At 40.5% G+C, this 14,306-nt stretch overlaps 2 protein-coding genes across 6 annotated transcripts in view; both read left to right on the forward strand.

Annotated features, from left to right (window-relative positions):
* kiaa0825 (KIAA0825 ortholog) overlaps positions 1 to 5,758 on the forward strand; it is a 132,535-nt gene extending 126,777 nt beyond the window's left edge. For all 3 annotated transcript variants that reach the window (XM_030418396.1, XM_030418398.1, XM_030418397.1), the window contains one exon: positions 4,838 to 5,758. In XM_030418396.1, coding sequence (XP_030274256.1) covers positions 4,838 to 5,021 — 184 coding nt within the window. In that variant the 3' untranslated portion in view covers positions 5,022 to 5,758. The remainder of the gene's footprint in view (positions 1 to 4,837) is intronic.
* A 3,488-nt stretch (positions 5,759 to 9,246) lies between these two features.
* The window catches only part of arb2a (ARB2 cotranscriptional regulator A), a 154,029-nt gene continuing 148,969 nt past the window's right edge, over positions 9,247 to 14,306 (forward strand). For 2 of the 3 annotated variants that reach the window (XM_030417765.1, XM_030417768.1), the window contains exons 1-3: positions 9,247 to 9,353; positions 10,061 to 10,201; positions 12,255 to 12,356. In XM_030417765.1, coding sequence (XP_030273625.1) covers positions 10,096 to 10,201; positions 12,255 to 12,356 — 208 coding nt within the window. In that variant the 5' untranslated portion in view covers positions 9,247 to 9,353; positions 10,061 to 10,095. The other variant, XM_030417766.1, reaches the window with a different exon arrangement.

Raw genomic sequence — 14,306 nt, forward strand, 5'->3', positions numbered from 1 at the left:
GGAAATTGAGTCGAAGAGATGACCCCCTGGCCCTGTATTGTGAACTTGTCAGTTACCCCAACCGAACTAGATTCTAATGTACAACGTCCAGTCCCAACTAATAACTTAAATTAGTTTTTTCCCTTTTTTAGAAAAAAAAGCCTTCTTATTGTCCTTTTAGTTCGTCATGTAGCTACTGCCTCTGTCCTCTACTCTCCAGTTACGTATTTATTCACTTTATTTCAAGGAACACGGTTGATTGAGATTAAACATTGGACAGATTTGTGTAAATGTACAAAAAGCGACTTAGTTTGCTGAACAACTTAAAACTAATGACAGGTTGTGAGGTGAAACCCCAATTGCTATCTCTCACGTCTTAGAAGTACTCTCTGTTCTCTATTATGATGATGTATTCCCATGCGCTCTGCTTCTCAGACACCTGTGTGCCCTGTGTTGCTATCTGAAGAACCAAAACACCAAAGACCAAGAGTAGTTGTGTGAAATGGAATAGAATGGGCTTAACATGGATACACAAGTTCTCCTTCTACAGTGTGCACATCCTTTCACCAGCTATTCATCAGCTGACCTCTCCTTTACTTTAAAACCTAACCTTGACCTCTGAACTCTGACATAAGCAAGAAGTCGCCACTTATTAGCTTACTTATTCCCTCTCAGGTTGAAAAGGTTTGTGTCATGGCTTGCAAAAAGCGTACGTCAGCTGTCAATCCAAAAGTAAAAAATCTGGGGAATCGAAAAAAGGCAGGCAGGAACACTGACAAAACAGGCGGAGGACAAAAACTGAAAAACCGACAGGGGGCAAAGAGGGGGAGAGAGAATTCATGAAGGGCAAAAATACCAATGAACCAATGAAGCACTGGGAACACGGGCGGAAACACAGAGGAACAAAGCAGGACCAGAACACAGGAGTGACGTGGGGAACAGACTAATAAACAAATGACACAAAGAAAAACAGTGGGAAAGAGACAAAGACAGGAAGTGGAAAGTCACAAGATACATGAGGATGGATTCTATAAGATAAACCGAGAAACATCTAACCAAAAACCCAAAACATGACAGTTCATCCATCACCAGAGAGGCCAGCTCCAGCTTTACATTATGATGAACAGTAGCGTGAATCCAAGCGTCTCAGTTAGTGAGAGACTCTGTTGTGATCTGAATCAAACTGAGAGGCTTTTATTTTTCCCAGAAATCTTATGTGATTCATCTTTTAGCCTTACCCCAAATGAGATGGTTGAAGACGTGACGACCAGTCAAAACGATGTCCGCTTACCAAAAGTAACCTGACTCTGAAAGTCTAAAACAGAGAGGGTGAAAATAATAGAGGACATTTAACCATAGTCTCTCCCTCTCCCGCCATCCCTCCCCTTTTGTTCAGTCCCTCTCTCCCTACTTCTCTGACACATGTCGCCCTGGCGTGCATGGAAAGGCCTGACCTTTGGAAAGTTTAGCACTTTAAATATTTAGGCTTGGGTTATGATGGATCCTCCAGGCCCCGCGGCAATGTGCAAAGCCTCTGATTAGGGTTGCTGTCAGAGTCATTTAGCCGAGTGTCTGGCTGTCGGTGGCGCTCTCTGTTTGACAGGCGAGCCTTTTAAACAAACAGCGGTCCCAGTGGCAGAGCAGGCAGGGCACCCAGCGCAGCACAAACACCCAACACTCTGAGAGAAACCACTCAGCCTGCTGACAGCTGCGGAGGAAACCACTGGCCACTGTCTCTCATGATCTCTCAAGCACTTTGTCTTCCTGCTCACTCACTTTCTTCCACATAGTCTATACCCGCACCTCTGCCTGCTTTATTTGTTTTTTTTTTGCTCTTAGTCTTTTTTCCTTCGCCTTTATCACAGTTTTCCACTCCTCCTTGTTATTTTCTCCGTCTCTTGAAGCCGCTGAAGTCGAACATCAAAGTTTCATCCGTGTTGTGTTCTGAGTAAGATTTAGTGAGCGAGTTGATTGCCGGATGATCTCTGAGCAGGGCTTATGCTCCTAATTTGTCAAACATCACAACTCATTATCAGCCGAAAATCAGGATGGATGCTTTATGTCTCGTGCCTGCGTCGTCCCATGATTAGGACAGCTTACATTGATGTTCATGTTGAAATACATCTGAGCCAGCCTTTTCATCTCACTCTGAGACAATCTCCCGTGGCATCAATCCTGTAAATATATGAGTCTTAATATGTGTGTCCTATTCTGTATTCAGAGGAAGAGCCAAGTCAGCAGCTCCAGTATTAATGCATGAGAAATGAGCAGAGCCCGTAAGAATTAAAGGGTAAGACTCTCCTTATTAAGATGTAAATTCTGGGGGAAAAACTTGCCGAAATGAGGATACAGGGAAGTTATTGTCAACTTCAGCCTACTTATGCATTTCTAAGAGGCATTGTTGATTTGTAGTTGTCGAAATTAGATCCACACACCAAAGCACCTTGTGTGTTTTTCGGCTCATTTTCAGCACGAGATCAACCAATCTCGACAAATATGCACCCTATACTTTACAGAACAATTTACACTTTTGGCAACATTATCTAGTGACAGTATACATGGCAAGTATCGTTGTAATTTAATCTCTGTCTGTGTGTGTGCCTTTTTTTTCCCCCCTCTCTTTCTACCTCTCTCATTTCAAATTTGCACTTAACACCTTCCTGGGGAAAGGCTTCTCATTCATCAACGGTGTTTGTCCCAGTGACAAGCAGGGCACCTCCTGCATATCAATATCAGCTAAGACAATGCTGAGCCTGTAACCTTCAGCTAAATGTCATTCTGCTTAATCCTATTTGAAAATTAAACATTGAAAAACCTTTAGCGTACCTTCCTGTCTTCCTTCCTCTCCCGCTCCCTCCTTTATTGGCCACCATTCCTCCGGCTCCCTGCTCTCCCCTCGCTCCCTTCCTGCTCTTGTCTTTTTTCACACCGTGTGACATTTGTTTTGTTTTGTTTGTGCGAGTGTTTGTATCCCATAATGGTTATTTAGTGGAACTGATTTTGATTTTGTGTCACTGAAAAAATAATATAGGGGCAATTTGTCTGCCCTCAGTAGTCATCTGCTTTCTCACAACAGAGTCTACAGCAGCCATCACAGGTGTACTTAACTAGTTCTGCCTTTGTTCTGTCTGTCTTGAGAGAGAGTCCAGTCAGACCCAATCTGACACAAGAAATATCCAGAAAAAACAGAGAAAGTAGTGACTAAGGTTAGATGTGTGTGTGTGTGTGTGGGGGGGGGGGAGAGAGACATGTGGAGTCACATGAGAGGAAACCTTTCAGTCAAAACTGCATATTTACATATTTTATATTTATGTAAACAGATCCTCCCCGTACAGTGGGTAATCACCACATTGACGGTACCTGGAAAGCAAAGAAAGACGATGTCGGATTCGTCCGGATACACACTATGACAGAGGCTGAAACTTCGACGAAGTGCCCGCCTCTTAGTATGCATGAAACAAGTGCACGGAGCACAACTATATGGTCCATGTTTGAAGACACAGTGAGGAATCGGAGGGGAGGGAGAGCAGGATAAAAGGAGACGCAGAGATTGCAATGAAAATGCAATCATTTGCATTCAGACAGATATAATTCTCCCTTTGGACGAAGTGCGATGCGGCAGCTCAAAGAAAGCCTTCAGCCAGCTCTCCATATGGATTTGATTGACCACAGTCACTCATCAAGAGATTCAATTGAAATACTGAGAGTGAATTACAACGTGACTACCCTTGATGTCTTCATATTGAAGCCCTCTATCCACTCCCGGAGCTCCAAGAATTAGAAAATGTGATGGGGAGAGGTACTGTGGAAGCGGTTAAACACCACAGAGAAGCAACAAGATATGAGGAGCAATTTCCTTCGTGCTAAAAAATTAGTCACACGTACAGGGTTGGTATGGAGTCGAACAGCTTTTGTACCATGACCTCGCCACAGTAAGTGTGACAGAAAGAGGAAGACGCATAGACACATATGGAGAGCCAAAAGCATCTATTCTCTTTACTTTGAGGTTTTTGCCACCGTCAGGAAGGTTATGTTTTCACCCGTGTCCATTCGTTTGCTGGTATGTCAGCGGGATTACACAAAAACTAGAGAACCGATTTCCACGAAACGTGAGAATGGGTCTCAGCCCAGAATAGACCCCTTTAACTTTTGGTGTGGCTGCAGGTAAATGGACATATCTAGGAATGTGTTTCTCACTGTCTTCAACATTGCGAGATTGGGTATATTTTTGACACTTTCTTTGATTATTTGGGAAATAATACATGGATCTCAAATGCAGCTGGTACTGATGATTGAGTACAATAGGGGACTGTTGGGCCTTGGTGGAGGTATGCACTTTCTGCCATTCTAGCGTCTGTTTTACATCCCTTGTGTCTTCATTCTTCCTGCAGATGCTTGCAAGTCTGTAAGTGTGTGTTTGTAGAAGTGCAAAGCCAAAAAGTGACTGTGTTTCACAGCTGTGGAACTGACCCCCACAGCATGAAAAAAAGATAGCGAAGAAGACTCCCATGTGAGAATTTAATGAGTGAAAGTGTGCCTTGTAGAGCCTTGGAGAGTTTCAGTCCGCCGTGTTTGTGAGTGAAAGTATTTTGGACTACAGGTGACTCCTCACTCTGTGTTGAACCCAAGCCGAGTTGGAAGGAACGGGGTCCATACTTCATTCTGGGAGACGCAAATAGAGGAGAGATGCGGGCACGCAGACACACAAACAGAGTTTCGTTGGCGTGCTGATTCTGCGTCTTCATACATCAAAACGTGCAGAAGACACATTTATTCTGCGTCTTGTTTGTTTTCATTTAACCCTGACTGACAAATGTTCGTTCAAACAGCTGATGTTCTGTCTCTCTATGGTTTCCAGGTGGGAGATGCAGGAGGGTGCAGAGCTGGAAGACGGAGAGAAATCTATGGTAGAGGAACTTCAGAAAGCCTATTTTGTTTGCCGCTGCAGCCCGAGACCGCAGGACCCTCCTGAAGCTGATGAGACACTTGCAGAGCAGGCTCGGGGGGAAACACAGCCATCCGATGAGAGTGCTGCCCAATAACAGCCCACGTATTTTGAATTTTTATCACATTGTAAATGTTTGCTTGTAACACTCGCTTGCAGCTCTCAAGGTAGTAGAGTGTGTGTATGTGTGCGGGGGCTCGTGGGTGTGCGCGCACTTTTTGTGGGTGTAATTGAGTTTGTGCACACACTGTACGCAGCGAGTTTGCGTATGTGTGTGCGCGTGAAAACATGAGTGAGAGAGCGGACAAGAAACTGTGGAACAACAAAAAGAGTGAGGGAGACGTTGCCTCCCTTCTTTATGCACGCCTCAGACAAACTCTCGGCGCTTTTCTGTGCTGCATCAGACGCATTTCATCTTTTTGGAGCACATCTCCAGAAATCAGTTCTGGGAAATGGAGAGCCTGGATTTGTTTGCCTGGGACAAGATGGGACTGTGTGATCACAGTTGGTAGTTGAAGTTTTTTTTTTTTTTGGAGACAGTGAGTGTAAAGAAGACATTGGTGTCAGCACACTTCTTCCTGGTTCCTGAAAGCAAACATCAAATATTACGGCTTGGAAGTAAGATGATGTATGTTTTGATTACAGTGTGTCCCAAAAATCTGCCCCACTATGTAATATCAGTCGGTGTTTTGTGCAAACTGAGAAAACATTTATTGTATGTGTAATACGATTGCTCACTGTATTATTTTTTTTCCAGGTTTGTCCATATTTTGTCATTTATGAGATGGGATCTTTTAGAATTAAACATGAAAATAAAATCATATTCTTACTTCACCGCTGAATATGCCTCTTCTGTTGCATGATCAATATGTGTGATCTCTGTGGCAGTCAATAATTTATGATGATTTATGACTATGAAGTAAGCATTACTTTTTTGAACACATACATCAGATGTTCTTCCCTATCATATATGATCTTCAAATAAGGATTAACCAACTAAAATGATGCTCTTTTCATCAGCAAGAATGCCAGCTCACAAAGGCTGCGCACCCTGTGCAATTCCGTTGAGAGCGGAGGAAAACATGTCCTGCTCTGAAGTGAGATGTTCCTGTCCTTAACTAGAATTTTAATGCAAATGTTTCAAGATTGCGATCGCCAAACCACTTAGAGAATACAAAGGACAACAAACCGCTCAGCCTGTGACTTTGAATAAAGTCTAAAAGGCAACAAAGCACCATTAGTCTTTGAAAATGAACTGTATTTGAGCGTAGCAGAAATAAAGTATTTGGCCAGCTAAACTGATCTTGTAGGTTAATGGTGTTCTGCGTTAATCTCTTTCTTTCCCTCTCGCCCTCCCCCCCTAGATTAAGGACCTGTCAGGTTTATCCATCTGAACTTTCATGTGAAAGGTACACAAGACAGCAGCCAGTGTAAGTCACAACAGATCATGACAAAGAATGATTAATAACAGAAAATTAAATTGAATACTCAAAAAGACGGTATTCATTCAGGGACCATCAAACCAACATAAACATTTTAGAGTCCCAGAGATCCTCATTACATGTTTATGAAGGATGAACAGTCACGGCATTCTGACTGCTCTTATTTCCATTTCAATTGATTACCCTCAGAATATGAGTGCATTATCCATCAAATACAACAAGCTAAGTGACAACATGTCACAATGTACGGGAGTGAGTCAACACAGTAGCATTACAGGAAGACCATCCTTCTGCCAGAGTGCCCTGGTTTCAATACATTTTCATGACAACTCCCATCTCTGTATTATTTGGCTTTCAAATTATAAGCAAATCATAATGCTCGGTTTCCAGTCCTATGTCGTGGCAAAACAGTGCATGTTTTGGCTTCAATAACCTGTAATATCTGGGTTTTGTTGCCCCACACACGCGGCTGGAAATTGTCAATAGTGTCATGCTTGCAACTGTTGAGGCGCCGTGGTCCCTCGTCAGAAATATACAGTGGTTTGGCACTTACAGATGTGTATTTTGGTTTGGAAGTCCTCTCCTTGTTTACTCTGTAATGTGAATTTGAAATATCATGTACAGCTGTGAAGGTATCAGTGGGTTACAGAACTATTAAATGCCAATGTTTTATCCAGGCGACCGGACTGAAATGTATCGATGTAAATCCTAAAAATTGTCTTAGCATACAAAGTGAATCAACGTGAGCTCCTATTACATGGTCTGCTGAAAAGTCCCATAACAATTCAATAATTGCTTTAAAAGCACATTAAGCCACAACAAGCTTCATGTGCATCGACAGCTTGAGCACTGACCTACATGTCTGGTTGTTTGGGTTTGAAAAAGGAATTAAGTATATGTGTGAACTGAATAGTAAAAAGGTTTGTTGTCTGAAAAAAAAAATCACACTTGAAACTTACATGCAACTTAAGTCCAAGTCATATGACTCAAGTCCCCCACCTGTCACTAAGCTCTCAGGTGCTGCACTGAATGGTGAGTGAGGATGAAGCATTTCCTTTATCTTGTCAAACTCAGTAGACATCAGTGCCACAATATGTCACCACTGTTTCTTATTTGGGTCTCCCTTCGCAGCATTGCCGGTGTTTTGCTTGAGGAAACAGGGTAGCTCAGCTCCCCTGAGTAACAGCTTCAACTTCTAGAGGCCGTCCAGAAGTAGGGCATCCAGCTTTATTTTAACCAGGAGGCTATTTCTGTGAATTTAAAAGCACATATCACATAGTACAGCTGCAGGTGCATGTAACAGGTGAACAGGGTGTGAGAGATTGTGTCTTTGGAAGGGTCACATGTGGCACTGGATCAGTAGGTCTAGTAACCATGAAACCAATCAAATAATTCCCCTCCCCTGCCTTTTTCAGTAACATACACACACTTCCATCACAACAGCTTATCCATAGACCGGGGCTGCCCAAAGAGGGGCCCCAGTGCCAAAGCTGGTCCACCATAAGGATCATTTAGGCCCTCCAGATGTTTGTAGTGAAAAAAAAAAGAATAAACTATCTTGTGACAGTTAGTAGTGTTAGTAAACGTTTCATGTCACTGCAAAAACTATAGTTAACTGTTGATAAATGCATGGTTAAGTGTGTATTAATCTCAATAAAGCAACCAAAAAAGCATAGTAATGGTATAACAATGACATATAGGGGAAATTGTTTAAACTAAATAAGTGTTTTGAATGCTGTTATAAACAATTCTCACAAGGTTATTAAAACTCATAAGGTTTTTATATTGTTCTTAAGCACTCTATAAACAATTAAAAAGTACTGTATAAGTGCTCATTAATGTTTCATAACATTCCGTAATGTTAATAAGCATATTATAAGACTTATAAGCGACTTAACTAATGCTTATTACAAGAGCCTTTGTATAACTTGTCACCAAAAATACAATATAAATAATTGTTTATGCAGTTTGATGTTTTGTGAGTGAAGAAGTCCCTTTGAATATGTAGGATCCCAATTATTGATTTTTTTTTTAAATAATCTGAGTACAGCAGGCAGAGTAAGTCAAATACAGGAACTTGGAATCCTAATACCAATTTGCATTTGATACAATAGGCTTTTGCTTTTTGGGCCATCGCTTACCACTGCGTTTCTGTATCTGGACCTTCAAGGTAAAAACTTGAAGCCCCCCTGACCTAGAGGAATCTGATGTGTTTATGAGAGTGAAGGAGAATCAAAATGACATTATGGGCAAAGTTGGCCTGGCCTATTATCAGGTTCCATGTTTCATGTCCATCAATTTTCTAATTGTAGGAGTCAATGTTTTTTATTTTTATTTTTATTTTTTTTTAAAAAAATCTTTTTTAAACTGATCTAAATAACGGTATCATTTTTTTTTTTTTTTCAAATAAAATTAGTGGATAAAAACTACAATATTTGTCCACCAAAATGCAGTGGAGTGGAAGAAGTAACCGAAAATGAAACCACTCAATCAAAATATAATTACATTATGCTTAAGTACAGTACTTGGGTAAATGTACTTAATCACATTCCATCATTGATTCATTTAAAACAATGAAATCTTTATATCCAAAGCATTTTACTTATCTAATAACTACATGGAGTGGAAGAAAAGTAGGGTGAAAATATAAAGCACACGTACTTCATAATTGTATCCAAGGACAAATGTACTGGGTTAAAAGCTATCAGTGAACTTTACCGAGTAGCAGACATACACACACACACACACACACACACACACACACACACACACACACACACACACACACACACACACACACAGAAACATCTGTATAACCTCGAGCTGCTGCTGCTGCTGTGCTACTGTGCCTTTAAATATCCCTTCCAGTCCGTTGCCCCGGTAACCCGGAAGCTTCACGCGCTCCACGCTCAGCACTGCTCAGAGTCCTTCCTGTTTCAGAAATTTCAAGGAAGCAGCCGCAACTGGACAGTCGCAGTGAACTGATGGTGCGTGAGTCGAACAAAAAAGCTGCATGCATCCGCTGTAAACAGCTGGTCCTCTCCGGAACTCCGTGTTTCGTTTGGTTGAAAGTAGTGTGAAATGAAAGCACGAGTTTCCTCCTGTACCTGCTCGCTGTGGCTCCATGTCGAGCGACTGCACACATTCCGGGAGTTGTTTTGAAGAGTACGAAACATTAAACAGATGTTAACTGTCGGCGGGAGAATGACGGAGCAGTCTGAGGTTGCTACGAATGTGAAAATGAATGTTTCTACCGCCTGCAGCGTGGTTTAAAAGCAAGAATAACTTTGCTATGTTTGCATAATTCATTGAGTTGATGCACGTGTGCAAAGTTCAGCGAACACACGGCAGCTATAGTACTCCCAGTGACATGCTCCGTGGCAATAATGCTGACAAATAGTTGTGCTGGGCTGTTTATGCTGTGTGTTATTGCAGCTTAAATGATCACTGCTCTGTTTTATTTAGTAAGCTATGAGCCTATAGCCCGCAGAGGAGTGTGGTATTCAGCAGTTTGATATCATGTTTTGGCTTGCTGCCACTTTACAGGTGCAACAGCTTCGTGACAGTTATCTCTACGGTCTTTGTAAATAAGGAAATGATTAATTCTCTGATAGGTACAGGCATGTTAGAGCACGCTATAATGAGTCCAGCAATGTTGATTTTCTTCTTCCTTGTCAATTCCCAAATGTGGCAGGATACATCTCAGTGACCTTTGGAAGGGGAGGACCCATGCTCTCTCATCTTTGTGCTGCCACACCAGCTTTGTACATACTGTGGTTCACTATGGCCCAGGTAGCAGGCCAGGAGGACCGAGAGAAAACTACAGCGCTTAAAGGTAAATGAAATGATCGTTTTAAAAATCAAAAAGTGAGGTTGTGCCCTAAAAGCAAAGTACAAGTGGAGGGGGATACACTTTTGAATGATGTTGAATAAAAATGACATTTTAATTTTCGTTACTTGCCCAACCTTAAAGGTGCAATATGTGAGAATTCTAGTTGAAAACATGAAAAACAAAACTGCTAAAATTATCAACAGAATGTGAAGAAATAACAGTTTTGACATTATGACAACTGTCTGAGGTTAACATGCTATCTGGACACTGCAGCCCATCCCAGTCCAAAGCCCCCGTACAACTCATATGCCATCATATGCAGCATATGGACACCAATACTCCCACGGTGCCCCAACTCTCAGCCTGGGCCGTTAGCTGCACAGTTAACTGAGCTAACTAGCTAACATTAGCTACAGTAGAGAGCATTTTGTGGTAATTCTGGTGATGCCCTGCCCTTTATTTGTTCTGATTATGAATTTGACAAGATGCCAACTTTTGCGTACTGCATCTTTTAACATTTCTGCTATGATATGACCAGAACTTGGTTATATTTATTTTCTTTCTTACATCAAATCCTTGGAATCTGTAGGTTTCCTAAAGGTGACAATGCATTTCATTTACTTTAATTTCATTTCATTTGCTTGTACACGTAACTTTCTGAAAAACATCATCTGATCTGTGAGGGAGTGAGTTGTCGAACCTGACTAAACGTAACATGAATAAAATCGAGTACTCTACCGATTATCCTATCGATTAATCGAGTAATCTAATAAAAATTAATTTTGCATTATTAAACAACAATACCAAGTAATGAATAACGTAAATGACAGGCCTGTTAAATAGACAAAGCAATTGGGTTTTATTCCTGAAAAAAAATACAGGTATTTATTTCAACTATTCCTAACACCGGGAGTAGGGGTGTGTGTTTGTTTATGTGTGCACGCGTGCGTGAGGGAGAGTGAGAGACGAGATGAGTGTGTGTGTGTGTGTGTGTGTGTGTGTGTGTGGGGAAAGGAGTTATTTGGTATAGGCTATTGCTCCCTTGCAATTCAGGCTACAGCCTCTACAAATACCATACGTTCTAACTAGCGATGGTAGGCTACGTTAAATTAGCTAACATCAATGTTTAAGTTAGCTTGTGTTGGCGACGCTTGGTGAGCTTGTGTTAACAGCTGGATGCTTTCGGTTCAGATGTTGAATCATTGTTGATGTGCTGTTTTGGTACGCCAGTTCTGCTTTGCAGTAGACACATTGCACTTTGTTATCTTCTTTTTTAAGTGTGAAATGATCCCACACTTTGGACGTTCTCTGTTTTTTAAAGACGGTTTCTTGGCTCTCCGCCATCGCGCCCACTCAATTCTGAACATAGTGGTGTGTGTCCGCAATAACAGTCTGTGTGGAAAAATGATCCCTGAGCAAAGCAGGCCACATAACGCCGGTGATAGGAATTAAACGAAGCCTCGAGGCAGAGATTTTGCTTTGACCATTTTTTGTAATCGAATTATTCAAGTTACTCGAGTAATCGTTTCAGCTCTACCTGCTGCTTGCACCTAATCTTAGTGTCTCTCCTTTCCTGACCTGAAAGCAAGCACATTCTGATTTGTGATTGCACACCTTGAAACGTGGTGGATCTACCTCTAAAACTGTGTAAACTGTGAAAATACTGTGCTGTGAAATTAAAGCTTCGTTAAGAGTTTACATTTAGACTTTTTTTAATGAGGTCATAGAAAAGTAGATGTTCCACCTAACCTTGATTAAACTTATTCACTCAGTATAAGAGCAGACCAGTTTTTTTTGTGGTTGCTTTATTCTTTTTTAAAGAAAATGTCTACTTCACTAATGGACATTTTGTCATGGTTATCATTTGATGGGAATGTCTTGACTTGAAGATGGTGGAAAACTTGCTTAAACCATGTGACATTATCAATTTATAATACAGGTGAATTTGCTGAGTGTTCAGATAATAACATAAAATCTTAACTTCTGCCATTCTTTGAACAAAAGCAGCCCAAACTTTGAACAAATGTTGATCTTAATCTTTTTTCTGTCTCCTTAGATTTGCTGTCACGAATAGACCTTGATGAACTTATGAAGAAAGACGAACCTCCTTTCACTTTCCCCAAAACACTAGAGGAGTTTGAATATGCCTTCAATGAATGTAAGTACATAATAAATCCTCAAAACATAATGCACAGTAGCCCCCTGCTTTAGAATTAACATACCAAAACCCATGAACTCTGCGTGAATAGAGGAGCACTGCTGACTGTTCAAGCATGATACTTCAACTGAGGTGAATAGGATGTTAAGTCTTGGCAGTGGATTGTCAAAATCACAAACACAAGAAATAGGTCTGACTCCTTTAATTCAAAGCACTGTTAAATTGCGACCCCTTGTCACAGCTTGAATATTTCCACCAAAAATTGGTCTTGCTACTTCTATTGTGTCATTTGAATGATAACCTGATGATCCATCTTGTAATTCACAAGCATTAGTTTTTCTACATTTTTGTCTGGGAATAATGCATAGATCTGAATCAGGCGTATTCTTATGTAGCTGATATCTATGAGTGACTACAATTTGATTCATATCCTAGTAAAAACCTCAATCTAGTCGTTAATGTTTTATTTGATTAGGACTGATTGAATTAAAGGCAACTGCTGGACCGCGGTGGAGGTATGCACTCTACTGACTTCCAATGCAGTTGGAAGTCAATCATCTTGTGACAGCTCAGAGTAGTTTTGCGACTAATGGATGATCCTAACTCCCGGGCTGGACTACAGGGTTTGATGCTGCCACGTGATTGGGTAACATTTTATAATAACCATCATGGATAAATGGGAAATATGTATTTATTTAAACTTTAGTCAATAGGTATTTCACTGTTAAAATGATTAAGTCCCCGAAAACACTCCTGGCCTGTATTCACAAGCAAATTATGAATTTTACAATGTAGTTGTGTGCTTAGTCTTCACCTATAGGAAAACAATTTGGTTGTTGATGCATATTAAAGAATAAAGGTCCCCTCTTTGGAACGACAGGAGTCCACTGTTGGCTAGTATTTAATGACATACGTTATCATCATAAATAGCATGGAGCGATAATCACACACAATGGATTAAAAAAACAACAACATTTATCATAAAGAAATGAACTAAATAGTCTCTTCAAACTGATTTGTTACTGTTCTTTTTGTGACAAAACATGAAGGCTGAACTTTAGTGGATTCCCAACTAGTTTCAAGCTTCAATCAGCACTCAAGTGAAAGGCTATCCAGAACGCAGAAGAGCTGTTATTTAAAAAAACTGACTAGAAGGCAAAAAAAGAAAAACAAGTTAGAATTAAACGGTCAGTAGTAAGATTATTTGTTTTCATGTGTAATCATTCAATCATTCAGACTAATGCTGGACATTTAACGTACAATGAAATTCTTTATGAAGTACTTATTGTATTATTGTAAAGTTGCAGCTGATGTTTATGATATCAGTGGTTAATAAACACTTTATCGTTCATCTACAAGCATTATTTGGATCGCCATTTTATAGTTGCAACTGATGTTTACAAACCTTTAAAATTGTCCAAATTAATAGTTTTTTAATAAATAGTTTTTTAAAGCATTTCATTGTTGTTCACAGTGAATTAATTATTAATTAACAATACATTTACCAGTTATTAATGATGCTAATTCTAATGTGTTACCCTTTATTCAGGTTGCAGCTACTGTGAAGTTGACATAAAAACAAAATTACCATAACCCTTATAAAACTAAGTCAGTTTTAACGTGAACAGTCAGTGTGTAATTGCAGTTCTGCTCAACATAATGTCACTGTTTCTGAATTAATGACCTAAAACTGTCTCTGCTGTCACCTGGGACGTTTTGAGGCTAAATGTGTGCTGCGGATTTGTGTGTGTGTATGTGTGTGTACCAGTTATTAGTGACAGGAAGAAGCAGTCCTGGACCCAGAGTGGTGTGGGTCCAGATGATATAAAAGTCTCTTTAGAATTCTCTTGGCTCACTTTTATCAAACCAGGTGGAGAGACAGAGGAAGAGTTGGAAAGGTGGTGGTGGTGCTGTCTGGCGGTTTTGACTCTTAGTATTCCCCAGTAGCCT

The sequence above is a fragment of the Sparus aurata genome, chromosome 5, assembly GCF_900880675.1.
Source record: "Sparus aurata chromosome 5, fSpaAur1.1, whole genome shotgun sequence".
Lineage (NCBI taxonomy): Eukaryota > Metazoa > Chordata > Actinopteri > Spariformes > Sparidae > Sparus > Sparus aurata.